The sequence below is a fragment of the Microcaecilia unicolor genome, chromosome 13 (assembly GCF_901765095.1).
Source record: "Microcaecilia unicolor chromosome 13, aMicUni1.1, whole genome shotgun sequence".
NCBI lineage: Eukaryota > Metazoa > Chordata > Amphibia > Gymnophiona > Siphonopidae > Microcaecilia > Microcaecilia unicolor.
The window spans coordinates 36,191,927-36,218,079 of NC_044043.1; the positions used below are offsets into that span (position 1 = coordinate 36,191,927).

General features: G+C 45.1%; 1 protein-coding gene across 3 annotated transcripts in view; it reads right to left on the reverse strand.

Annotated features, from left to right (window-relative positions):
- Window positions 1–728: 728 nt before the first annotated feature.
- C13H11orf54 (chromosome 13 C11orf54 homolog) overlaps window positions 729–26,153 on the reverse strand; it is a 44,265-nt gene continuing 18,840 nt past the window's right edge. For 2 of the 3 annotated variants that reach the window (XM_030186251.1, XM_030186252.1), the window contains exons 5-9: window positions 24,799–24,900; window positions 21,675–21,851; window positions 15,433–15,582; window positions 12,034–12,150; window positions 5,135–5,577 (exon numbers count right to left, since the gene is read on the reverse strand). In XM_030186251.1, the coding sequence (XP_030042111.1) occupies window positions 5,404–5,577; window positions 12,034–12,150; window positions 15,433–15,582; window positions 21,675–21,851; window positions 24,799–24,900 (720 nt within the window). In that variant the 3' untranslated portion in view covers window positions 5,135–5,403. Of the gene's footprint in view, window positions 762–1,262; window positions 2,297–4,862; window positions 5,578–12,033; window positions 12,151–15,432; window positions 15,583–21,674; window positions 21,852–24,798; window positions 24,901–26,153 lie in introns of those variants that run through there. The other variant, XR_003939937.1, reaches the window with a different exon arrangement.

The window sequence follows — 26,153 nt, forward strand, 5'->3', positions numbered from 1 at the left end:
GGCCTCATAGTAATATAGTAAATGACGACAGATAAAGACCTGTTCGGTCCATCCAGTCTGCCCAACAAGATAAACTCATTTTAAATGGTATGTGATACTTTATATGTATATCCGAGTTTGATTTGTCCTTGCCTTTCTCAGGGCACAGACCGTAGACGTCTGCCCAGCACTGTTCTTGTACTAAAAGTTCTGAAGATTCTGGAATCCTAAAGATTTACGAGATTCTGGAATCCCAGTTAGTAGCAACATTACAAGTAGAACCCCAAAGAGTAACACAGTAACATAGTAAATGACGGCAGATAAAGACCTTACGGTCCCATTCAGCCTACCCAACAAGATAAACTCATTTTACATGGTATGTATACCCGAGTTTGATTTGTCCTTGCCATTCTCAGGGCACAGACCGTAGAAGTATGCCCAGCACTCTTCTTGTACTAACTTCTGAAGCTAACGTCAAAGCCTCTTAAAATTTACACTCTAGCCCATCCCTATCTATTCAGTCATGATCAGGGCGTAGACTGTAGATGTCTGCCCAGCATCAGTTTTGTTTCCCAATTACCGGTGTCGCCACCTAATCTCCGCTAAGACTCCTGTATTATTAAGCAGGCTGTAAAGTCTGTATTACTTCATTCAGGTGGGCATTCCATGATATGTGATTATGGTTTGTCTGCTTATGTGTTGTAATAATATCTATGTCATTGTGGTGACTGTGCTACGATTTTTTTTCTTTTTGTTAATCTCTACATATGAACACTGTGAACCTCCCCAATTGCAAAGGTATTAAATATAAGACCACCTATACATCCAGTTTCTCCTTTCTGGGTAGTCAACTCTGGAACGCTCTTCAAAGATCCATCCGAATAATCAACGACCATCTACCCTTCAGAAAAATGCTGAAGACCTATCTCTTCAAGAAGGCCTACCCGAATGACCCCGCTTAAATTTTAAACCCATCCACTTGATCCAGGTCCTGACGATTATTATACCTTAGTCTATATCTCCCAATCTCCTTATGTCCATCCCTCAATCTTTTACGCTTCATCCTTCCTACCCCTTACCCCTCCCAATCTCTTTTCCTTTTGCTTATCTTATCTTGTTTGCATCTATATATTCAACTAACATATCCTCAAAACCCTTAATCTTATGTTTACTACTACTAGTAATTTTCTCATACAAGACTTTTGTAATTCTATTTACTATGTAAGCCGCGTTGAGCCTGCAATGTGTGGGAAAGCGCGGGGTACAAATGTAATAATAATAACCACTTTATTGTACTAGGTATGCAAGGCAGTATATCAAAATTACAAACAAACTAAATAAACTAAACTCCTGCTAAGGAAAAAGCAAAAAAATGAGCACAGATATGGTTTGCGTCCAATTTTTCTAACCTAAAAATGCTTATGCTTATTTTGCATTTACTGCTGTGAATCAGCAGCAGGGCCATTAATAAGCATGATTCCAACTAAGGGTGGAAGTTATCAACATGGGCTACCCTTAAGACAGAATATTTTATTCTTAACTCAGGTTATTAGTAACTAGGGGGATCTTTTACTTAGGCACGCTGGTGTCTTTAGTGCGCGTTAAAAATAGGTGCTCGCTAAACGCTAAAGATGCCCATAGGAACACATAGGCGTCTTTAGCATGCGCCTATTTTTAGCGTGCGCTAAAAACTCCAGCGCGCCTTAGTAAAAGACCCCCTAGGTCTCGTTGCATAAAAGGGGACCTGCACTAAAATATCATGAGTTACTGGTAAAATAACCTAAATGAGTTCTCCTTGCATGTTTCCAAGTTATGCAAATATTAAAGATCATTATTGAAAACTATATGATTAGTGCAATAAAGCTGCTACATTGTTGTGCCAATTTCAAAACAGGTAATATTTGTACAGGTGCATTTCACCTCAATTATACATATTACTCATTTCTTCATAAACAATTGTTTGTTCATATCTTCACAAACATATAATTGATTACATTTTGTGCGCGTGTTCATTGCTTGATAAATATATGATTGATTATATTTTGTGTTTGTGTGTTCATTTCTTCATTAATATATAATTGATTATGTTTGTGTGTGTGTGTGTGTGTGTGTGTGTGTTTGTTTATTTCTTCATAAATATATAATTGATTATATTTTGTGTGAGTGTGTGTTATGATTCTGCTAGATAGGCAGGGGAATGTTTGGGACTCGCTCCTGATTGGCTTGTCAGGGGCTGGGAAAGCAGACGTCAGAAACCTGATCTATTTTAGCATGCCTTTCCCTGCAATTCTTGCTTTAGCATTGATTGCTTTGTTTGCTCATCTGAAGCCAGCCTGTGCTTGGGCGCTTGTGTTCACGTTAGAGTTTAGCCTTCTCCTCAGTGCTTGTTTATGCTGTGTGTGTGTGTGTGTGTGTGTGTGTGTGTGTGTGTGTGCTGGGTATTCCCAGCATGAGCCTGATTGCCTCACTCCCCTACACCTGGTTTGCTTTCTGCTGTCTGTGGTAAGCTTGTGCCTTGTATCGTTCCAGTTTGATTGTTTAGTTTTCTCTCTCTCTGTTCCCTTTGTTGTGCTGAGCTTCTGCTCTGCTCCCTGGGGTTCTGCCTCTCCCTGTCTTTGTATTTTGCTCCTGTTTGTTTGCTTTAGTTCTCTTTGTTTGCTGAATCTGTCTCCTGTTTCCAGTGAGCAGTGCTCCTTTTCAGGTCTGTGTGTATCTAGGCAGCTTCCTCTGTTTGCTTACTCTTCCCTTTACCTTTTGTGCGGTGTGGCACTGCCCAGTATATTCCTATTGCTGTTCCCTTTTCCCTTGTGTGTTGTAGGGCCAGCTTTGTGTATTCTTATAGGTAGTTTTCCTTTCCCTTTGTATGCTGTAGGTGCAGCCTAGTTCCCTTGACTGCTGTGGGGCACAGCCTAGTGTATTCCTATGAGTGGTTTCCCTTTTTCCTTGAGTTCCTAGTGGCACACCTTAGAGTATTCCTTTCAGTGGTTTCCCCTTTCCCTGAGTGCTGAATGGTTCAGCCTAGAGTGTATTCCTACAGTTGGTTCCTTTTTCCTTGAGTGTTATTTGGTACAGCCTAGAGTGTTCCCTTCTGGGGCTTCCTGTATTCTTGATCGCCCTGTGGCACAGCCTTGTGTATACCTTTAGAGGCTTCTGTCTCTCACCCTTTCCCTTGTGTGTCTACCCTAAACTGTGTGCACTGTTTGTGCTCCAGTCCCTTGGGGGACCCTTCATTGTCCTTTCTCCCTTCCCAGAGTGTGACTGGGTTCCTGGTCGGCTGTGAGGCCCACTTGCTTGGACTCTGCGCGAGTGGGTTCCCGATCGGCCGTGAGTCCTGCCTGAATGCTCTATCTCCCATTTTCTGGTGGTGCCTGTTGGCTGTTGTGTGTGTGCTGGGCTTGGTGGCTGGGGTGATGCATAGGGCCTGTTTGTCCTACCCTAGGCCTTGGCCAAAATCCTATACTAGGCCTCGGCCTGGGCTCAAGGGCTCACATCCAGAATAACAGTGTGTTCATTTTTTCATAAACATATAATTGATTATATTTTGTGTGAGTGTGTGTGTGAGAGAGAGAGAGAGAAATTTTACAGCTTTATTTGTTGTTACTATCAACGTTTATGTGCTAAATTTAATGAGATTATCTTTAAAAATGGCAAAGTTACAGACTTTTTAGCATGACTGCCCAGGGATTTTTGTACGTTCAAAAATGTTTGTGCTGTAAAACTACCATTATTTGGAAGAAAAAAAAACAGGCTACTACTACTACTACTATTTGACATTTCTAAAGTGCTACTAGGGTTACGCAGCGCTGTACAATATAACATAGAAGGACAGTCCCTGCTCAAAGAGCTTACAATCTAATGGACAAATGTACAGACAATCAAGTAGTGGCAGTCAAATTGGGCCAGTCTAAGGTTAGGTGCCGAAGGCAACATTGAAGAGGTGGGCTTTGAGCAATGATTTGAAGATGGGTAGGGAGGGGGCTTGGCGTAGGGCCACAGGAAGTTGATTCCACGCATAGGGTGAGGCGAGGCAGAATGGGCGGAGCCTGGAGTTGGCGGTGGTGGAGAAGGGTGCTGAGAGGAGGGATTTGTCCTGTGAGCGAAGGTTTCGGGCGGGAACGTAAGGGGAGATGAGGGTGGAGAGGTAATGAGGGGCTGCAGACTGAGTGCATTTGTAGGTGAGAAGGAGAAGCTTGAACTGAATGCGGTATCTGATCGGAAGCCAGTAAAGCGACCTGAGGAGGGGGGTAATATGAGTGTATCGGTTCAGGCGGAATATAAGACGAGCAGCAGAGTTCTGAATGGATTGAAGTGGGGATAGATGGCTAAGTGGGAGGCCAGTGAGAAGGTTGCAGTAGTCAAGGCGAGAGGTAATGAGGGCATGGATGAGAATTCGGGTGGTGTGTTCAGAGAGGAAAGGGCGAATTTTGCTGATGTTAAAGAGGAAGAAGCGACAGGTCTTGGCTGTCTGCTGGATATGTGCAGAGAATGAGAGGGAGGAGTCGAAGATGACTCCAAGGTTGCGGGCAGATGAGACGGGAAGGATGAAGGTGTTACCAACTGAGATCTAGAGAGGAGGAAGAGGAGAGGTGGGCTTTGGTGGAAAGACTATAAGTTCGGTCTTGGACATGTTCAGTTTCAGGTGGCGGTTGGACATCCATGCAGCAATGTCAGACAAGCAGGCCGATACCTTGGTCTGGGTCTCCACGGTGATGTCTGGTGTGGAGAGATACAACTGGGTGTCATCAGCATAAAGATGATAGTGGAAACCATGAGATGAGATCAGTGAGCCCAGGGAAGAGGTGTAGATTGAAAAAAGAAGGGGTCCAAGGACAGATCCCTGGGGAACTCCTACAGAGAGTGGGATGGGGGTGGAGGAAGAACACCCCAGTTAATGACATCACAGTGTCTTGACTTTTGCCTGGGGAGCAATGCTGAACGCCTATCACAAACTCCACCCAAAGCTGCAAATAATCGCCCAACTCAAGGAAGTGCTGCAGATGATCTGGGGCAGCCTGCCACAGGGACCGATCGACAAGGCTGTTAAGAACTTCCCAACGCGACTGAAGGCCTGTGTTAAAGCTGAGGGTGCACATTTGTGATGATAACAAAATTCTGACACACTGTTAATTGTATCATTTGAATAATGTTACTTTACTGTGTTTTAGCTCAAAAAATTTAATGCACAAAAATTGCTAGGCAGTAACTGTTAAACGTCAATAACATCAACATAGCTTAAGATAATTAAAATGCTGTTTACTAGTAATACATAAGTATGATGACTAAATAAGTACGTAAAATTTCATGTTGAAATTCAGAGCAGTTGCTGAGAAAACGGCAAAAAAACTGTAGGAGGTTACTTTTTTTTGCGTGTGTATGTGCTGCTTGCGTCTCTCTCTCAAAACCAGCCAGCGTTGTTCTAGTCCTCTAGTCTCGTCCAACCAGGTGACTCTCTTTTGGCCTGTCAATCCGATAAAGCATCTCTGCAGGGTGAAAGTATCCCAGATACCGTACTGTCTCTGGGGTGGTATCCGTGTGATAGTGGCCACCTTCTCCATGGTGGCTGAAGCAATGGGTATGTTCCAGTCGCAGGTCAAACCCCTACAAAACACAAAAGTACCGCTTAGATTACACTGTTGGGGGGCTGTTCCCACAGGATGAAAAGCAGGATACAGGAGTATGCTGCATATTTATTTATTTATTTATTTGTTACATTTGTATCCCACATTTTCCCACCTATCTGCAGGCTCAATGTGGCTTACAATTTTTCCGTCATGACTTATGTCATTTCAGAATACATATACAATTGGTAAGATATATAGAACATGAATGCTAAATGAACAGTCGGGCAAAAAAGGGAAAATATACAAATGGTATCACATATTGAACATGGATTGCATATTAAAATTAAACAATATGGTATAGGAAGAGAGTAATCCTATTGTTAAGTAAATGATGGTGAATTACAGTTCTAATTATAAGCAGTGGTGTTCTGTGGGCAACACAGCACCCCCCCCCCCCCCCGGACCCAGTCCCCACCTGTCTACCAGCTCTGTACACCCGGTGCCTCGCGCGACTCTGCAGTGCTGTGTGATAAATAAGAGGCTGTCCTAGCCGGGGCAGGCCACTAGATGGCGCTGTTCCCCTAAAAATGTCCAGGATGTCCGGGGTAGGCCACTAGAGGGCGCTAGGAGAATAGGTGGAGGTCGCTAGGACCGGGGAGAGCCCTGGGAGGTCCACAGGTGTAGGAGGTTATGGGCTGGGTCCTGTGTAGCTAATTAACCACTTTATACCCCACCTGATATGTGGAAGGGAAGGAAGAGAGCTGGTAGCTGAAGAAGGAGAATCCCCCTGGAAAGAACTGGCTAAACCCTATGGACTTGTGGTGGACTGTGTGCTCAAGGAAGAAAAACAGGCTGGAGTAAGAAGTCCCTAAAGCATTAGTGTTGGACTGTGTAGCCTCAGTACTTAGAGGAACTGTGTGTTCAAAGAAAGGACTGTGAGTCTAAAGAAAGAAAGGACTGGGTGTCCAAGGAAGGAAGGACTGGGTGTCCAAAGAAGAAGTAGGGCTGTGTGTCCCAGTACTGAAAAGCAGGCTGCAAAGCCTGGGGTTAGAAGTCCCCAAAGTATTGAGGTTAATGCTGAGCCCAGGAATCTGTGTGGGGAGGCTCAGTGTGAAGATATGTAAATGTATAAAGTATTTAAGCTAGAAGAACTGTGCACAGGGGATGGAATAAAGAATTGCCTGAATATGCTGTTGGTAAGACCTCTGGAGAACCAGGTCACCCTGAGCGTGAAAGGATAACATGCTAATCTGCATACAATTTGCATACTGAGAACCAGCTCACCCTGAGTGAAAAAGGGGCCCAGGAGCTTGAGGTTGGATTGCTCAGGATGCTGGGAAGAGACTGTTTGGAGTCCTGTTCAGAGGCCACAGGCCTGCTAGAGAGTGGGAGCAGAAGCCTTATCTTCACAGCTGTAAAAGAAGAAAATCGCCTTGTCGGCCCTTTCCTCACTGTGTCCCGTCCTCTGATGTAACGTCCTATTTCCTTGAGGGTGGAACAGAGTGAGGGAAGGACCGACGAGGAGATTTTCTTCTCTTACAGCAGCGCAGACTCGAGGCACCACACCACACAGCTGCCAGGTGGATGGAGTTGGTAGGGACTCGCCAGCAGAGCACCCCCCCCCCCCGTTAACACCCAGGGCCGACCACCCCGCCCTTGGTATGCCACTGGTTATAAGTCATTATGGTATGTCATATTAAAGAGATGTGTCTTCAGTGCATTACGGAAGTTAATTAGGTTATATCATAAAGGCACTGGAAAAATAAAAGAAAGCAAAAAGTTGAACAAAACGTCAGGTCTTGTATTGAATGGTAAACAACAAGAGCACGTGGTCGTGTGGAAAATGACATGAAATTACCAACAGCAAATGTTGCGTCACTTCATGCCATTTTCAAGAGAAAAGCAAAAACTGTGTTGTCCTTTACTAAGGGGCCCTTTCACTAAGCCACAGTATGCTCTACATGCATGTAGCACACGACCAAATAAGACTATCACCAGGCCAGCGCGCCCTCCTGGCAGTAATTTCACATTTGGCGTGCGCCCATAATGTGTGGATGATTTACTTATTTCCTCCCATGTGCGCCGGTTCTGGTGGTAATTGGCACTTGGCGTGCGCCAACCAGTCACCACACAAGTAACGCATAAGCATTTACCACTAGATCAATGGATGGGGTTAAGGGCTCAGGCCGGTTTTGGGCGTGCGCTGGTTTCATTTTTACCGCAGGCCCTTTTCCTGTCCCATTTCTTTTAAAAAAAGACCTTTTTTTGTTAGACGTGGTAAAAACTGGCCCAACGCACACCCAATACACGCGCCCTACACCACCACAGGCCACTTTTTACCGCGGCTTAGTAAAAGGGCCCCTAAATGATGTAGACTGGAATTTTAGAAAAGACGTTCAAACCGGAATTGAGATGATCAGTTCAGAATGCCTCAAATTCAGATAGACAGGATCTGTAAACACATAGAGGGGCATAATCGAACGCGGAGGCCCATCTCCATGGGCGACTATCTCCAAGGACGGGTCCGCGAAGGGGCGGGACAGACCGTATTTTCGAAAAAGATGGGCGTCCATTTTTTGTTTCGATAATACGGTTGGTGCCGGGCAAATGCATTGGATTTGGGCGGATTTGAGCTGGGTGGTATCGGTTTTCAGCGATAATGGAAACCGAAGCCGCCCAGCTCAAAAACGAACAACTCCAAGGCATTTGGTAGTGGGAGGGGCCAGGATTCGTAGTGCACTGGTCCCCCCTCACATGCCAGGACACCAACCGGGCACCCTAGGGGGGACTTGCAAAAAGTTAAAAAAAAAAATTTAAAATACCTCCCAAGTCCATAGCTCCCTTACCTTGGGTGCGGAGCCCCCCAAATCCCACTGCCTACAACTCTACACCATTACCATAGCACTTATGGGTGAAGGGGGGCACCTAGATGTGGGTACAGTGGGTTTTGGGGGCAGTTTGGAGGGCTCCCATTTACCAGCACAAGTGTAACAGGTAGGGGGGGATGGGCCTGGGCCCACCTGCCTGAAGTCCACTGCACCCACTAACAACTGCTCCAGGGCAGTGGCGTACCAAGGGGGGGGCGGTGGGGGCGGTCCGCCCCGGGTGCCAGTGGGTGGGGGGTGCTCCGCTCCCGCCGCCTCCCGTGGCCGTTCCCGCGGCGCCGCACATTAAAAAAAAACGGCGAAGCAGCGTCGCAGGCAGCGCCTCGTGCCCTGCTTGTAAAAAAAATAAATAAAATCTCCTTCCTCCTTCTCCTCCTCGTCTTGACGTCGACTCGGGCCTTCCAATCAATTTGATTGGAAGGCCCGAGTCGACGTCAAGACGAGGAGAAGGAAGAAGATTTGATTTTTTTTTTTTACAAGCAGGGCACGAGGCGCTGCCTGTGACGCTGCTTCGCCGGTTTTAACGGTACTGAGGTGGGGAACGAGAGGGGCGAATGGGACTCGGGTGGGGGTGTTCAGAGGGGAGAAGGGGACTGGGGTGGGGGTCTCAGACAGGGGAGGGGAGAAGGGGACTGGAGTGGGGGTCTCAGACGGGGGGAGGGGAGGGGAGAAGGGGGGTGGGGGATCTCAGACAGGGGAGGGGGAGGGGAGAAGGGGACTGGGGTGGGGGTGTTCAGAGGGGAAAAGGGGAGGGGAGAGAAGGGGACTGGGGTGGGGAGAAGGGGACTGGGGTGGGGGTCTCAGAAGGGGGAGGGGAGAAGGGGTGGGGGTGTTCAGAGGGGAAAGGGGGAGGGGAGAAGGGGACTGGGGTGGGGGTCTCAGACGGGGGGAGGGGAGGGGAGAAGGGGACTGGGGTGGGGGATCTCAGACAGGGGAGGGGGAGGGGAGAAGGGGACTGGGGTGGGGATCTCAGAGGGGAGAAGGGGACTGGGGTGGGGTGTTCAGAGGGGAAAAGGGGAGGGGAGAAGGGGACTGGGGGGGGGATCTCAGACAGGGGAGGGGAGAAGGGGACGGGTGGGGATCTCAGAGGGGAGAAGGGGACTGGGGTGGGGATCTCAGAGGGGAGAAGGGAAGGAGAGGCAGACACTGGATGGCAGAGAGAGAACTAAGACAGATGCTAGATGGAAGGAAGACAGTAAAAAGAAGATGAGGAAAGCAGAAACCAGAGACAACAAACTGTAAATATATATTTTTATTTTTTTGCTTTAGGATAAAGTAGTATTGTAGCTGTGTTAATAAATGTTTATAACAGAACATGTAAAGAAGGTAATCTTTTTAGTGGACTAATTTTAATACATTTTGGCTAACTTTCGGAGGACAAAACCCCATTCCTCAGGTCAGGATAGGATACTGTAACAGCACTATACTATATTGACCTGAGGAAGGATGTTTTGGCCTCTGAAAGCTAAATGTATTAGTCCAATAAAATAGTATTATTTTACTTTCTATATTTGTTTTATTTCTATTTGTTAATTTGTAAAGTGATGATTGGTACTTGCTAGCTTTTTTCAAATTTACATCTGCTGTCTTTATATTTTGCACAGTACTAGGGGACAGTTTCTGTTTCTGTGGTGTTGCATTGTATGCAGAGTCTGGCATTGGGGGTTCAGTTTAATTTTTGTCTAAATAGAAAGTTTATGATTACTTATTCTATAGTGGATTAGGGTGTATCTGTGTTTGTGAAAAAGACATGGCTTTCAGTTGGCATTGACTGTGCAGGATCTACGATCTGTACTATTCTGTCTGGTTTCGTTTTACAATAGGTGAATTGATGTTCTAGTGCTCACTGTAGTGTTTAAGATGCTTTCCTTTTCCTTGTGTGACTCGTAGAAATGACTGCTTATGGTATGGTAGAATTGCTCTATAGGTCCTGAGTATTTTTTATTCTCGGCATGCCTAGTACTGGATTTGGGGGGGGGGGGGGGGGTTAAAAAATGACCGGCCCCGGGTGTCAACTACCCTAGGTACGCCACTGCTCCAGGGACCTGCATACTGCTGTGATGGAGCTGGGTATGACATTTGAGGCTGGCATACAAGCTGGCAAAAAAAAGTTTTTAAAGTTCTTTTTTTTTTTTTTGGTGGGAGAGGGTTAGTGACCACTGGGGGAGTCAGGGGAGGTCATCTGGGCAGTTGGGGCACTTTTTGGGGACTTGTTTATGAAAAAAACAGTCCAAAATAAGCGGCCCAAATTCTCGCTACTTCCGCCCTTCTTTTTTCCATTATCGGCTGAGCGCGCCCATCTCTCTTCGGCCAATAAGCACGCCCCAGTCCCGCCTTCACCACGCCTCCGACACGCCCCCGTCAACTTTGTTCATTCCCACGATAGACTGCAGTTGGTGGCGCTCAAAATCGGCTTTCGATTATACCGATTTGGGCGCCCCTGAGAGAAAGACGCCCATCTCCCGATTTGGGTCGAAATATGGGTGTCTTTCTCTTTCGAAAATAAGCTGGATAGCCTGTTCTAAAATACACACTGGTAATGTGTTGTATGAGCATCTATTGTAGAAAAATAAATGTCTAAAATATCAATGACACATAAACATTTTTTATGTTGAGGAATAGTATCAATCGTTTATGTGCCTGAACATAAACCTTTATCTTAGCCATTTTAGAAACAAACATTTCAGGCAGGGGGGAGGGGGCATCAAGCACAGGGGAGATTAAGGGGGCGACCTCCCCTAATCTCTGTAGGGGAGTACTGTTCAATAGAAACACTTTTCTGAAGCCTAGATATCCTAGCAGGTGTAGATCCTAACTTTGACCTGTTTGGACATACTGTAGGACGTTCATTCCCCTTCTGAAATGCAGAACATTCATTTTTTTAGGCCCGCCCTAGTCCTGCCCCAAACACATTCAGGCCACACCCCTTTGCCATTTGTACATTCTTCAGGTTTTGATGTTTATGTCCCAGCTTTGTAGAATTGGAACTTAAGGGCCCGCACTGTTGTAGACGCACATACTGGATGCACGCAGGTTCATTTTTCAGCGCACCTGCAAAAAAGGCCTTTTTTTTTTTTTGGTCGAAAATGGACGTGCGGCAAAATGAAAATTGGCTCGTGTCCATTTTGGGCCTGAGACCTTAACCGCCACCCACTGACTTAGCGGTAAGGTCTCATGCATTAACCAGGCGGTAATCATCAGAGCGCGTACAATGCCAATTACCGACTGGTTAGCACCATGTGCTGGAATTTTTCCGGCGCGCATAAAAAATGAAATTACTGCCTGGGCCACGCAGTAGCCGGGTGGTAGTTCCAAACTGGCGCGGGTTGAGCGCCTAAAGTGGCTTAGTAAAAGGTCTCTTTAGATGCCAATTTATGCAGCTTGTTGAGCTCTAAAATGCAAATGGTATTTCTAAAATAAGCCCCTTAGTATGCACTAAAACACAGCAATGGCGTGAAATGAAAAAGGAAAACAAGCTGGATATTGAGAATTGAGACTACTACAGAGGAGGAAAAATTTGTGCTCGGCCTACAGAAGAGTGAAAGAAATGGATAAACTGAAGAAAGCTTACCAAAACTACCCAGAGGAAAAAAAATGCACATACGTACCGGATCTCTGGAAACAAACACAGACTGGCAGATCAGCGGGGCCTTCATTTCGTAGAATTTCAGCCAGCTGTTTACATCTTCATCTGTATTTAAGGGACAGGTGGAAAATTCCGGGGGCTGCAACAAAGTCCAAAAATAACAGCATCACTTCAATACTTTATTCAAACAACGTCTTGTTGACAATTTCTATTATTTACACAGCCAGAAATAAAAGTGACCATCCTGAAAGAAACTTCTTTTTTTTTTCTGTTTGGAATTTGGTATCTGTCTGATTTCTGTACTATTACAGTTAACTGTTAAAGCAGAAGGAATGCTCACGGAAGGAAAGACAGAATTCGCCATCCCCTCAGGATGAGGGTAGGACCTACGAGTTCCTGCTGGTCTGAGTCTTGGCACAAACTAGGTATGCTGTTAGCATGGGTCTGAGGCATGTGGCACTGTGAAAAGCTGAGCCCAAATGACAACCAAAGGAGCATTCTCCTTTGAGAGCTTTCTTCAAGAACTTTGAGGGAACAGAGAGACAACCATAGGACACTGACCCTTTTTAGATTCAATTGATGCAATTTGTCAGATCTAAAATGGTGAAACATCATCCCAACTACAGGGACAAAATGCTGTATTCTGAGTCAAGAGTCGTCATCCAAAACTAGTTACTCTGATAGGGAAAACGTTCAGCATAACAGTATCCTACTCATGCTTTTCTTCCATTGTAGTATGTATCAGCGAATGCAAAAAATGTGAAGATGGATGCTATGCTGGGAAAGCAACCAGATGCTTAAAACAAGAATCAAACTACACAGGCACCATATTAAACACCACAAAGCTAATCAGGGTGACGCCTCTGTGGGAAAGCGTTTTACAAGACCAGAATACTGGAAGCTGCATCAATGACTTTATGGTGAGAACACTAAAAGGATAGTTTAAAACAATACAGGAACGTAAGACCTTTGAAGTTAAAATGATAAAATATTGTGACACCCACCAGACAGGACTTAACAAAAGATCTGGGTTTCCTATCACATTATAAAGCATAAAAATATACTGCTTTGTCAGCTCTGATCACCCATCTGTCTCTCCCTGTTCCTCCCTCACTCCTACCTTTTTCCGTAAGAATATTGTTCCACTGCTTTTATGCTTCATTTATATATTCTGGTATTTGATAGCTTTTGCTCGTTTCCGACCCAAGAAGGTACTGCCTTCTAACGCTAGTCAAAAACATGTGCTAAGTTAGTCCAATAAAAAAGGTAGCATCTAATCTTCTTCTTTTGGTTTTATTTCTATTCGTTACCTTTAAAAATGGACCGACACGGTTATCACACCATTTTCAGCAAAAGAATAAAAGCTTTGTTGGGCAGAAATGTTCTGCACTGATTCCAGTTTGATGCACACTGCCTTCCATGCCAGATGAGTTGCTTCAATTTCCCCCCCTAGCTTTATCCCAATCAAGCAATTTATGATATGGAATCTGAAGAGGTGCCAGTCCAGTTATCAGCACAGCAAGCCAAACCATTATGCAAGACTAGGCAGTCACCTAGGGCAGAAGATTCTAGAAGGCAGCAAAAAGCAGCCGCAGACAAAACAAAGCAATAAGTCCTGGCAGCCACACACTGCCTATTTTTACCTGCAAAACAAAGTTTATATTTAAAAGCATGATGTCTAATTGTGCATGTTTAGAGAATTGTTGTCAGATGATCATGACTGTAGAGTTTTCATTATCAAAATTTTGGAGGGGGGCAGCCAATGGGCTAGGGACCTGAAAATCAACTAAGGCGCGCTAACCGTGTAGACGTCCATAGGAATATTATGGGCATCTACACAGACAGCAGCACGTGCTAATGATTGACGCGCGCTAAAAACGCTAACACACCTCTAGTGCGGCTTAGTAAACAGGGCCCTTTGAGTATCGAGCCCTTATATTTCTTTAACTTTCCCCTAAATAGAACAATTCCAGCACGTGAGATCTTAAGAATTATTCTATGGAATTTCTAAATCTCCTGTCTACATCTTTTCCCACGATTTCAAATGTTAGAAGATATATTACCGGGTCACTTTGGAAACAGTAGGTGAGGCATACAGGATGGATAACTTGGAACTCCATGGCAGCTTACATCTTAGAAGATTACTGGAAACATCCATTGAGGAAACCCCAAACAGTTTTCCCTTGATTGTTTCCTCAGTCTTCTCGATTGTTAAATTGTTCACTATTATCCCCCTTTCTTCTTTTCATATGTTGCTGTATTACTCTCTTCATTTCGTTTCTTGTAATATCTTGAAACGTAATTAAGAAAATAAAAAGGATGCTCACTAACTCATTCGGTGGTTTTATTGACAGAAGTGGCAGGGGGTATTATTGTGGAAAAATAAAAAGGAGGAAAGGTCCCTCACGCAACGTGAGCAAAACAAAGGAGTGAGGCAGACTCAAAGATGAAATCAAAATTGTAAGAGTCTTTACTGTAAAAAGGCATAAAACCGACCATTTGAATATAGGAGTCTATACGATAAAAGGCATAAAACCGACCCGACACGGCCGTGTTTCGGCACAAAGGCCTGCCTCGGGGTCAAACAAATCTTTTGTATGACGGTGACAAAACTTGACTTAGAGAAGATATCAGAATCCTGGCTGCTAAAATACCATGTAGTCCCAAAGAAAAAAATCGCTATAAAAATCAAACAGTGCCTCGCCGGCAGAGCCGCTGAAATAATGTTATTATTGAAAATGTGGCCATGTTATCTCTCTGAACATGATACCAAAAGCAAAATCAAGCAAACTACTCTTATCTGTGCCCTTCTCTCGCATTAAAATTTGAGGTTGTATGGGCTCTATGGTCTTGCATCAGAAAATCTTTTTTAACTGATACTCCGAGCTGAAGATGCTTCTACACCATGTAATATATAAATTCAGTAATCCTCTTCCTTGTTTAGTAGTTTATAACAGTTGACATCAACCTATCAAATAAGTAGACTGAACCAGGGAGGATTAATGGAGGGTGAAGACGCCTCAACAGTGCACCCTTTTTTTATATATATATACTTGTGGCTTAGCCTACATCAACTGGGGGCATTCACTCTCATCATTGGCTCAGCCCCTCCTCCTCCTCCTGGTTTTAAATTTTATAAGTCGTACAGGTTTTCACCCTCCATAAATCCTCCCTGGTTCAGTCTACTTATTTGATAGGTTGATGTCAACTGTTATAAACCACTAAACAAGGAAGAGGATTACTGAATTTATATCTTGCATCAGAAAAGTCAGACTCTTCATTAACAGCTCAACTTTTGTAGGTGTTTTCTTCTGTATTGGCACCAGACAATCTAGGTCACAGCACTCCGCTTTGTATCAAATGTACTTGCAGTAAACAAGCACAGAAGAAAAAAGTAGAAGCAAAACATCGTATTACGAACCATGATGTGAAGCTTTGCTTTCCCCTCCTGAATGATGAAGGTACCTCCCATTCCTACTGGTTTGTCTCCATAGTGGCTTTCCAACGATTTCCTCATACAGCTCACAAAGTTCTCCTTTCCTGTTCTTCTACTGGCACTTACTTGAATAACCTGAAGAAACAAACCAGAAAACCAAGAGAAATTATGAAAAATTCATAAAGGAGGGGACAGTCTCCATAGTTCCGTATTACTGCTTCCTGACGGCTATTAATTCCGGTTGTTTAACAGCTGTCACACATTTATTCATAGGTTTACATGGCCTTGGTTTAGAGCAAAAACATTTGTAATGCAACCTGCCACCACTGCTGCATCTAGAGCTGTCCCCAACATAGGGCCGGCTTAACTATTAGACTAGGTTGTCCCCCTAGGGCGGCAGCTTCTGAAGGCAGTAAACAACCCTAACAGCCACACTAATTCATACAGCCATCCGCCCACAGAAAGGCTGAGGGGCCCTTTGACTAAGCCGTGTAGGCACCTACACGTGCCAAATTGGACTTACCGCCCGGTTACCGCGTGGCCCTTGCGGTAATTTCAATTTTGGCGTGCGTCTGAAAAATATTTTTTATTTTCTGGCAAACGATGCACATAGGTCACTATAGCCAGATTCTTTACCGCTAGGTCAATGGTTGGCGGTAAGGTCTAGGACCCAAAATGGACATGCGGCAATTTTGATTTTGCCGCATGTCCATTTTCGGCAAAAAATAAGAGGCCTTTTTTTGCAGGCGTGCTAAAAAATGGATTGGTGCGCACCCAAAACCCGAGCCTAAACTATAGCAAGCCATTTTCAGCGCACCTTTGTAAAAGGACCACTAGGTGATTTTCAGACACCCCATTTGCCCAGGTAAACAGCTTTTGGAAGCTGCTTATACAGGAGTAATTTTATTAATATGGTGCCTACTTTCCTTTACAGAATACTAGGGTAACCAGGCACATATGCTGTTAGGCATGAGCCCTTTCACCAGACATACAGCTGGAGGTACTATAAAGTTACCTGTGTAAGAGTAAGATTTGCCCAGGCTCCGCCTAAGTGTATGCTCAGGGGCGGCCCAAGACAATACGTCGCCTGAGGCGAGGAATGAGCTGCTGCCCCGCCATGATCTGACATCTCCTCCCTTCTGTTCCTTCCCCGACCCCCTTCTTTAAACTTACCTTTTTTTTTTGTTTGATTGTTCTCTAAAACGTGGTGGTGGCAACAGCGGCAGCAGCGATTCCCATAGGCTGCCCAGCCACTGATCCCGGCTCCTTCTCTCTCCTGCAGCCCGCCTCTCTGAAGTAACTTCCTGTTTCCTCAGAGGTGAGTCATAGTAGATAGAAGGACCGGCGGCAGGGCAGCCTATGAGAATCGCTGCTGCCACCGCCATTTAAAAAAGAAAATAAAAAACAAGTAAGTTTGATGAAAGGGGTTGGGGAAGGGGGGAGATGCCACCTCAGAAGAGTACCACCTGAGGCCCCCACCTCAGGTGGCCTAATGGTAGGGCCAACACCATGTACGTGCTATATATGATATGAGCCTATTTACCCCCGGATTATATACAGGTTGCTAAAATTTGGGTATAGACCCCAGATCCACACTCAAACTAATTAATGAGCCATTAACAATAAATAATTGGTGCTAACTGGCAGTCATTAAGGTTTACACACGGATCAGCCCCGTGCCCTATTCTATAAAATGCACACCTAAATTTTACAGCACACAACTCAAAAGGGGGCGTGGTCATGGAAAGGACATGGGCGGCTCAGGGTCATTCCCAGAAATTAGGTACAGCGTTATAGAACAGGGTCATTTAAACATCCAACTGCCATTGGTTGCGCATCAGCATTTACACCAGGTTTCAGCAGGCGTAGGTGCTTGCACCCAAAGTCAGGCACGATAACCGCGTTAAGCCAGGATTCTATAAAGGCTGCTCCACGCAGATCGCCCTTTGTAGAATACAGGTTTAGCACGGATCTTTCCGGCACCTAACTATGGGCACCACTTACAGAATTCCCCCCCTTTACAGAATATGTATATATATGGCTGCCCTTGCTCTCAATAAAATACAGGTCAATGGCTCAGGCTAAAGAGCTAGGCCTCTACAAGCAAATGGCTCATAATAAGAGCTGGGCTTCTCTTAAAAATCCAAAGTCATCTCTGATACAAAATACATTTTTCTGCAGCACAAGCTGAACTGAGTTCTCAGGGAGCTGGCAAGGGAGGAGGTCCTTTGCTCTTATAAACATGCCTGGGACTGGCATCAGTGAAGAGTCATGAAAGATGTTTTGGGCTAATGAAAGTAGATAAGGGGTAGATGTACGTAGTTAGAGAGTACTCAGAGGGAGGGGGAGCTGAGAATAGCTGAGAAGAGCAGAATGACCGATGAAGTCATCTTGCCACCTGTGCTTTGCACCCCTTTTGTGTATAGTTGGAACCTGGGACCTAATGAAGTCACCCTTATCGGTTCCTTATCAATTGATAAGGGATAGCAAGTTCTGCTGACAAAGCTGGATCCCATTGGAATCCATTGGGTTGAGACAGTATAAAGGAAGCACCCCGAGAAGTGTAAGACGCAGAAGGAGAGACAGAGAGAGTGAGCCAGATGCAGATACAGAGGCAGATGCAGATGCAGGAGAGAGACAGAGTACCACCGAGAGCTGATGTGTCGTGTGACTCTGTTCCACTGTATGATTGACTGAATTGCTGGTATCCTCATTATTGGGTAATGTATCAATGCTAATTAATACTAATAAACTATATCTCTTTAACTAATTAAAACTGGGTTCCTCTTTAATTACAGACTTAGCTACGGCTGAGCCTGTACTGAACTGCCATGAGCAGATTCAAGGTTTGGAAAGCTAGATATTTGGAGGGCATATGTAACTTTGCCCAGAGAGATGAGACGGGCCACTGCTTCCGCTGCCTGATTAGCAAAGGCAGATTCTGAGAAAATAAACAAATGACACTTAAGCACATTTCTGGCATTTGCATGTGAATGTGCACACATCTGTACAAATGTTCTAAATGTTTACATGTATAACTGGCACATAAATACTGTATTAGCACCTGCTTTATAAAATTACCTCCTATGGGGCAATTCCACAACTAGGCACCTCCATTTAGGTGCAAGGACACGCGATAGAAGCCAGCATCCGTTATAGCATACTAGCGAGACCCAGCATCAGTACACCTAAAACTGGCGTTGCTGTGGGTGTCTTAAGGGGCCCTTTTACAGAGCTTACCGCTCGCTCTTCCTGGACTACCGCCAGTCCAATGCGGCCGCCGGCTCTATGGTAGTCCCGCCCTGAGTGCATGCCATTTTGGGAGGTGGGGGAAGAAAACCCCTGGAAATGGCTTGCGCAGCGGTAACCCGGCAGTAATCGGGCATCACCGCGCACTGCCTGGTTACCACCAGGTTAGCGTGGGAGCCCTTGTCACCACCTCAATGGGTGGTGGTAAGCTCCCCGACGCATGGCCATGCAGTGAGAGTTCTCTTACCTCATGGCCATATGTGCCTGGGTTCTTTTTACCCGCTGCGGTAAAAAGGGCCTTGGCGTGCGGGATAAACAGCCCCCACCGCTAGCGCAGGGCTCTTTTTACCGCAGCTTGGTAAAAGGACCCCTAAATGATGCAAGAGCACAGCATTCTATAAGTTACGTCCCGCCCATGCTCCATCTATGTAAACGCCCCCCCTTGCATTGACACAATACGGTGCTCATTTTCAAAGCTGATGGACGTCTCATAATGGACAAAAAAAGGCCAAAGCCCATCTGCTGAAAATACTCAAATTGCGATTACGGGGCGTGTTGGAGGCATGTTCCGGGTGGAAATAGGAGGCCCAAAATTAGGACATCTTTCAGCGATAATGGAATAGGAAGAAACGTCCAAGACAAAAAAGAATGTTTTTATCTAGACCTGTTTCAATCACATCCAGGGTACAAATATGTGCCCTAATTGAGCAGCTGACCACTGCTGCTTCTTCTCCCAGTGGTTAGTGACCACCTCCTTCATCTCCCAGTGGTTAGTGACCCCCTGCCACCCCCTTAGAAGTACAAGTGACAGTGCATCTATGACAGCTTCAGGTAATATGGCCATTGTAAGCTCTTTTGAGCAGGGACTGTCTCTCTTCATGTTTGACTGTACAGCGCTGCATAAGTCTGGTAGCACTTTAGAAATGTTGAGTAGTAGTAGTAGTTCCTAATAGAGCAGAAAGCAAGTGTGAGAAGTAGCCTAGAGGTCGGTGCAGTGGACTTTGAACAAGGGGACCCAGGTGTAACTCCCACTTTAACTCTTTCATTTCTGTACAAATATGTGAGCCCTCCTGGAACATAGAAATACCTACTGTACCTGAATTTATAAGACACCTGCAAGGGTGTTGGCTATTGAAGGGGTCCTTTTAAAAGGGAAGTACCGCCGGGCTACCACAGCAGCCCAGCATAGTTCCCACCCCAGCGCATGTCATATCAGCGCTACAAAAATATTTTTGTACCGCTAGTGTGTATCCAGCGGTAATCAGGCAGTGCCGCACACTGACCAGTTACCGCCAGGTTAGCACTAGAGCCCTTACTGCTACTTCAATGGGTGATGATAAGTGCACCCCCTGAAATGGCCATGCAGCAAGTGCTTCACTTGCCGCACAGCCATTTCCTGAAAAAAAACAAAGACCTGCCTTTTACCCATTGCAATAAAAGGAGGCCTCGGCGCATGTCAAAAACACATGCCAACACCAGCGCAGGCCCCCTTTTACCGCAGCTTCATAAAAGGGGCCCATAGTGATGTACCTATAAGTATAGTAGGTTTTTATCTGTTCCCAAAGGGCTAGCAACCCTATATAATAAAATGCACCTCCAACATCCTGAAGCTGACTGCATGGCTGAGGCATTCCTGCTCTCTGTATCCATCTCCTGAATTGACATCACGTACTTTCAGGTTCGTCACAAGCAGAAGTGACCAACCACACGAGGTTTCTCGGCTTCAGAATGTTGGAGGTGCATTCTATTAAATAGGATTGGTCAGTTCCTTGAAGCACAGCCAGAGCTCAGCGTCCTGCACAGTAACGCTCAGACACCAGAGAAAGAGAAGGGGGGCCTGACTCCAGAGAGAGGGAGGGAGGGGGGGGGGGCCTGACACCAGAGAGGGGGGGGGGAGGTATCTCTGTCACACACACACTCTCTCTCACAGTCAATGTCTTTCTCTCTCTCACTCTCACATACTGTCTCTCACACAGTATCACATTCACTCTCTATGCGTCACGCAGTCACTCACACACTCTCTTGGTCTCATACACTCAGTCTCACAGAGAGTCTGTGTCTCACACACACTCTCTCTCGCACACACTGTATCTGTGTGAAACACACTCTTCTCTCTCACACTGTGTATCACATACGCACTTGCATACACTCTCATTCTCACACACACACTCTCTCTCTCACACAGACACACTCGCACCCAGACTCACTCTCTCTCTCTCTCTCTCACACACACACACACACACTCGTACATTCACTCTCTCTCTCTCACACACAGTCACTCTCACATACACTCTCTCAAACATATACACTCTGAGGAAAACCTTGCTAGCGCCCATTTAATTTGTGTCAGAAACTGGCCTTTTTTACTAATAACATATAAATCAAGTAAGGTGTGATTTGTACCTGGGTTCCATTGTTTAAAGTCCACTGTACTGACTACTAGGCTGGCCCTCTGCTCTGCAGGAACATCTGTGCAGCCATTTTTGTACAAATAATGCTAGACAGACATTTTTGTGTTTGCTTTTTTGGTGTTCATATTTTGAATGTTTCATTTTAGAAAATGGCCATTCATTTTGGATGGTTTAGCACAAGAACATCCTTCTCACATATTTTCAAACAGGAAATTTCAACAAGTTAAGAGCTCAGCACTGATTTTCAGCACTAGGCTCATAAATCTAGGCAAACATATGCCAGGTCTATATTTATGAGCATAACTTAAGCTCCTAAATTAAGATACATTTTCAGTTCAAAAGTTACACTTCTAAGTCTGGCTGAAAATAGGACACAAGTTTATGAGCACACATTTAGGAACTCAGAATTTTCTGAATATTGGGCCCTATGTCTTTATCCTTAAGAAAATATAGAAATGTGGTCTGTTCTCTTTACTTCCAGATATTTGATCCTGCCAAGCTACACTTGTTTTTAAAAAGAAAAAGGATCACTAATAGAACAATCTAATTAGAATTGATAACATTCACCTTGCCAGGTTTGCCCTCACTGGCGTACAGATTTGACAGTAGTCCAAAGTCACAATCTGTGTATTTGTTGCAGTATTTTTCTAGCAGACATCCTCCATCTGCAGGGCTGATTCGGGCAACGTAACTCCCATTTACAGCAGCTTTATGCTCACTCTCTGCCTGGACAGAAAATATAAGCTAGAAAAGAAAAGAAAAACTTGAAACTGAGAAATTCTCTGCCACCAGCTTCTTTACCTTACCATGTTAAGGGCAATTCTAGAACTGTGCTTCTGCAGTTACACATGTCTTGCATGCACAAGTACTTTAGCGAGTAACTGCATGGATCATACATGTGGGCGAGCTTGGATGGGACATGAACAGTTACAGTATCGAGTTTACATCTCCAACAGCCATTGTGGTCATTCAGATCAGCATCAACCAATATGGTGGATTTTCCTTCTTTTTGTACAATTTATTTAGAGGAATCTTAGCGGAGATTGGGTGGTGACGCCGGTAACTGGGAAACAAAACGGGAGCTGGGCAGACTTCTACGGTCTACGCCCTGGTCGTAATTGAATAGATAGGGATGGGCTGGAGTGTAAATTTTAAGGGGCTTCGACGTTAGCTTCAGAACTTAGTACAACAGTAGTACTGGGCAGACTTCTACGGTCTGTGCCCTGAGACAGGAAAGGACAAATGAAACTCGGGTATACATACCATGTAAAATGAGTTTATCTTGTGGGGCAGACTGGATGGACCGTACAGGTCTTTATCTGCCGTCATTTACTATGTTTACTATGTTACTCTTTGGGGTTCTAAATGGAATGTTGCTACTAATTGGGATTCCGGAACCTTGTAACTCTTTAGGATTCCAGAATCCTCAGAACTTTTAGTACAAGAACAGTGCTGGGCAGACTTCTACGGTCTACGCCCTGGTCATAACTGGATAGGGATGGGCTGGAGTGTAAATTTTAAAGGGCTTCAACGTTAGCTTCAGAACTTAGTACAAGAACAGCGTTTCTCCAGCGCTGCTCTCCTTACATAGCCTGCCCTTCTTCCCCTCACGTTGAACGTGCTCAATTTTAAATGAAATGGAGCATGCACAAAGTGCTGCGCTTGCCCAGTTTCGCTAAAGCCAAACATGCATGTGATGAGAGGGGAAACGGGGCAGGCAATGTAAGGAGAGCGGCGCAGGAGAAACTCTTCAGCTGGCCCCCGGAGGGTTGTGGACTCCTGCCTGCTAAACCGGGAGCCCTGGAACCATTTTGAGGGGTGCCCAGGCCCTGTGCCCCCCCATAGCTACACCACTGTGCTGCACACCCCCATGGTTGAATTCCTAGCTCAGTTCTTCTGTCTCCAGTTTAGTCAGGACTGGGAATAACAGCAGAGGTAATGATCACAATCCTTGGGTCAGCACAGAGAAGGGAGTCGGTCAATACCAATAGAGAAAGCTAAATGTGAGGAGTGGCCTAGTGGTTAGGGTGGTGGACCTTGGTCCTGGGGAACTGTGGAACTGAGTTTGATTCCCACTTCAGGCACAAGCAGCTCCTTGTGACTCTGGGCAAGTCACTTAACCCTCCATTGCCCCATGTAAGCTGCATTGAGCCTGCCATGAGTGGGAAAGAGCAGGGTACAAATGTAACAAAAATAAAATAGATACTATTGGAGATTTTAAATGGAATGTTGCTACTATTGGAGATTCTACATGGAATGTTCCTATTCCACTAGCAACATTCCATGTAGAAGGGTGCACAGGCTTCTGTTTCTGTGAGTCTGACGTCCTGCACATATGTGCAGGACGTCAGACTCACAGAAGCAGAAGCCTGCACGGCCACATTGGTGATCTGCAAGGGCCAATTTCTACATGGAATGTTGCTAGTGGAATAGCAACATTCCATGTAGAATCTCAAATAGTAGCAACAGTGGAGGAGTGGCCTAGTGGTTAGGGTGGTGAACTTTGTTCCTGGGGAACTGTGGAACTGAGTTCAATTCCCACTTCAGGCACAGGCAGCTCCTTGTGACTCTGGGCAAGTCACTTCACCCTCCATTGCCCCATGTAAGCCACACTGAGCCTGCCTTGAGTGGGAAAGCGCAGGGTACAAATGTAACAAAAATAAAATAGATACTATTGGAGATTCTACATGGAATGTTGCTACTATTGGAGATTCTACATGGAATGTTGCTATTCCACTAGCAACATTCCATGTAGAAGGGTGCGCAGGCTTCTGTTTCTGTGAGTCTGACGTACGTGCAGGACGTCAGACTCACAGAAGCAGAAGCCTGCGCGGCCACATTGGTGATCTGCAAGGGCCGACTTCTACATGGAATGTTGCAACATTACATGTAGAATCTCAAATAGTAGCAACAGTGGAGGAGTGGCCTAGTGGTTAGGGTGGTGGACTTTGGTCCTGGGGAACTGAGGAACTGAGTTTGATTCCCACTTCAGGCACAGGCAGCTCCTTGTGACTCTGGGCAAGTCACTTAACCCTCCATTGCCCCATGTAAGCTGCATTGAGCCTGCCATGAGTGGAAAAGCACAGGGTACAAATGTAACAAAATAAAAAATAAATAAAATGTGGTCACTGCAGTGACAGACGTTACATAATATAATGTAATGTAACATGTCACTTATAGTCCGTCAACTCCCAACTAGGCCCAAAGTGGATTACAATCAGATAAATACAAAAGACAAGCAGGATAGCTTACAATAAGTGCTTTTTAAACAAATATGTCTTCAACTTCTGCCAAAAAAGAAGCTATGAGTTAATAAATCTCAACTCCTTAGGTAACGAACACCAAGTCTGTACAGCCTGATAACAAATCAAACTATTCAACACATTCTTATGAACCAAAAACTGATATCTGCGGAATAGAAAACCTGTGTAACACAACATATCATAACGTAAGATAACATAACATAAAGCATAACAACTCTCTGCCACTACTGTATTATCAAACTATTAACAATGCACTGGGGCAAGGCCGGAGCTCTACTTGAAAATGGAGTACAGCATAATTCACAGGACAACTAAAATAGAGCAGGAAAAATCACAGGCAAGGCCAGGAATAAGAATAGTATCTCCTAAGGAAGATTTAAAATTAAACACATACACACTTGTGAGTTTTTCCCTTTAAGGCTACAAACCTCCGCGTTTTCTCCTAGCGTCCTGTGAGAGACCGCACCAGCTCCAAGAATGTAGGCTCCAGGCAGCTCAATTTCTTTGGCAACAGTATTGATGTTATAAATCTGTGCAAAAGGCATATTGTTTTAGTTTAGCTTAGTTTATTTGCATTTTTTAAAATATACTGCCTTTATGTTAAACATCGATTTTATCTTCCCTGCTACGATGCCCAGCCTGAAAACAACATACCTGACCTCAGAGCACAACGCTCTGAGGGAGCTGTAAAAAATGTAAATAAGATATGGAAATATGCAGGTGAAATTATAGAACATTTATTTTCTAATATAATGTTACTCAACTACTGCTGGCTAGAGAGTGGCTTGAATGATAATACTAAAAAAACACTGAGCTGCATTTACCATGTAGGTGCTGGGTCCATTTTGCTTTGTTCCCTTTTACAAAGCAGCAGCAGGGCTACCGCTCACCAAATCGACACTACCGCCCTGTTAGTGCGCCCACCCAGCGGCAATTTCAAATTTGGGGGGCGCTGTTTCCCGTGGTAGAAAATATTTTTCTATTTTCTCCCGTGGGAGGTGTTCCCGGCAGTAAATCGACAACGCGCCCTGTAAGAGTACCATGCATGTAGCGAGTGAGCCCTTACCGCTAGGTCAACGGGTGGCGGTAAGGGCTCAGGCAGTAGATAGCCGCACGCTACTTTTAATTCTAGCACGCAGCCATTTACTGCCCCCATTTCCCAGCTGCGGTAAGAAATGGCCCAGCACGCACCAAAAAAAAATGCGCCCACGCTTCTGCAGGCCACTTTTTACCATGGCTTTGTAAAAGGACCCCTTAGAGTGTTGTGGCAAAAAGAAAAGCCACAGTGTGTATGTTTGAGATGCAGATCCTGTAATGGGATCCTCAAACTGCAGCCCACAGAACTCCTATTCCAGCCCGCCATACTTTTCCTGCCCATGGATGAACTCGGCCCACGGAAGAAGTTTATCATTTCTTTTTCACGCATGACTATTGCAAAGATAGCATGACCGTGGTCCCAGGTTCATAGGCGGTCGGTGGCCCAACTGTTTGGGGAGGATAAAGGGGGCGGGGTTAGGGGGTGGGCCAGGGGCGGAGCTTACCTCCATAATTGTCTGACAACACAGAAAAAAAATAAGTAAAAATAAAATAGTCACAGTTAATACCTTTTATTAAATTTAGATATTAGATGTCAAAGAATAAAGTGGTTGCTCAAAGCATATACTAACCACAATTGCTCAACTGCAAAACACTATGCACAACTTTGTGCAAAAACACACTCAGAACCTTACTGTACCATAAATATTACACTGGGCAGACCCTAATACACCAATATACCACCCAT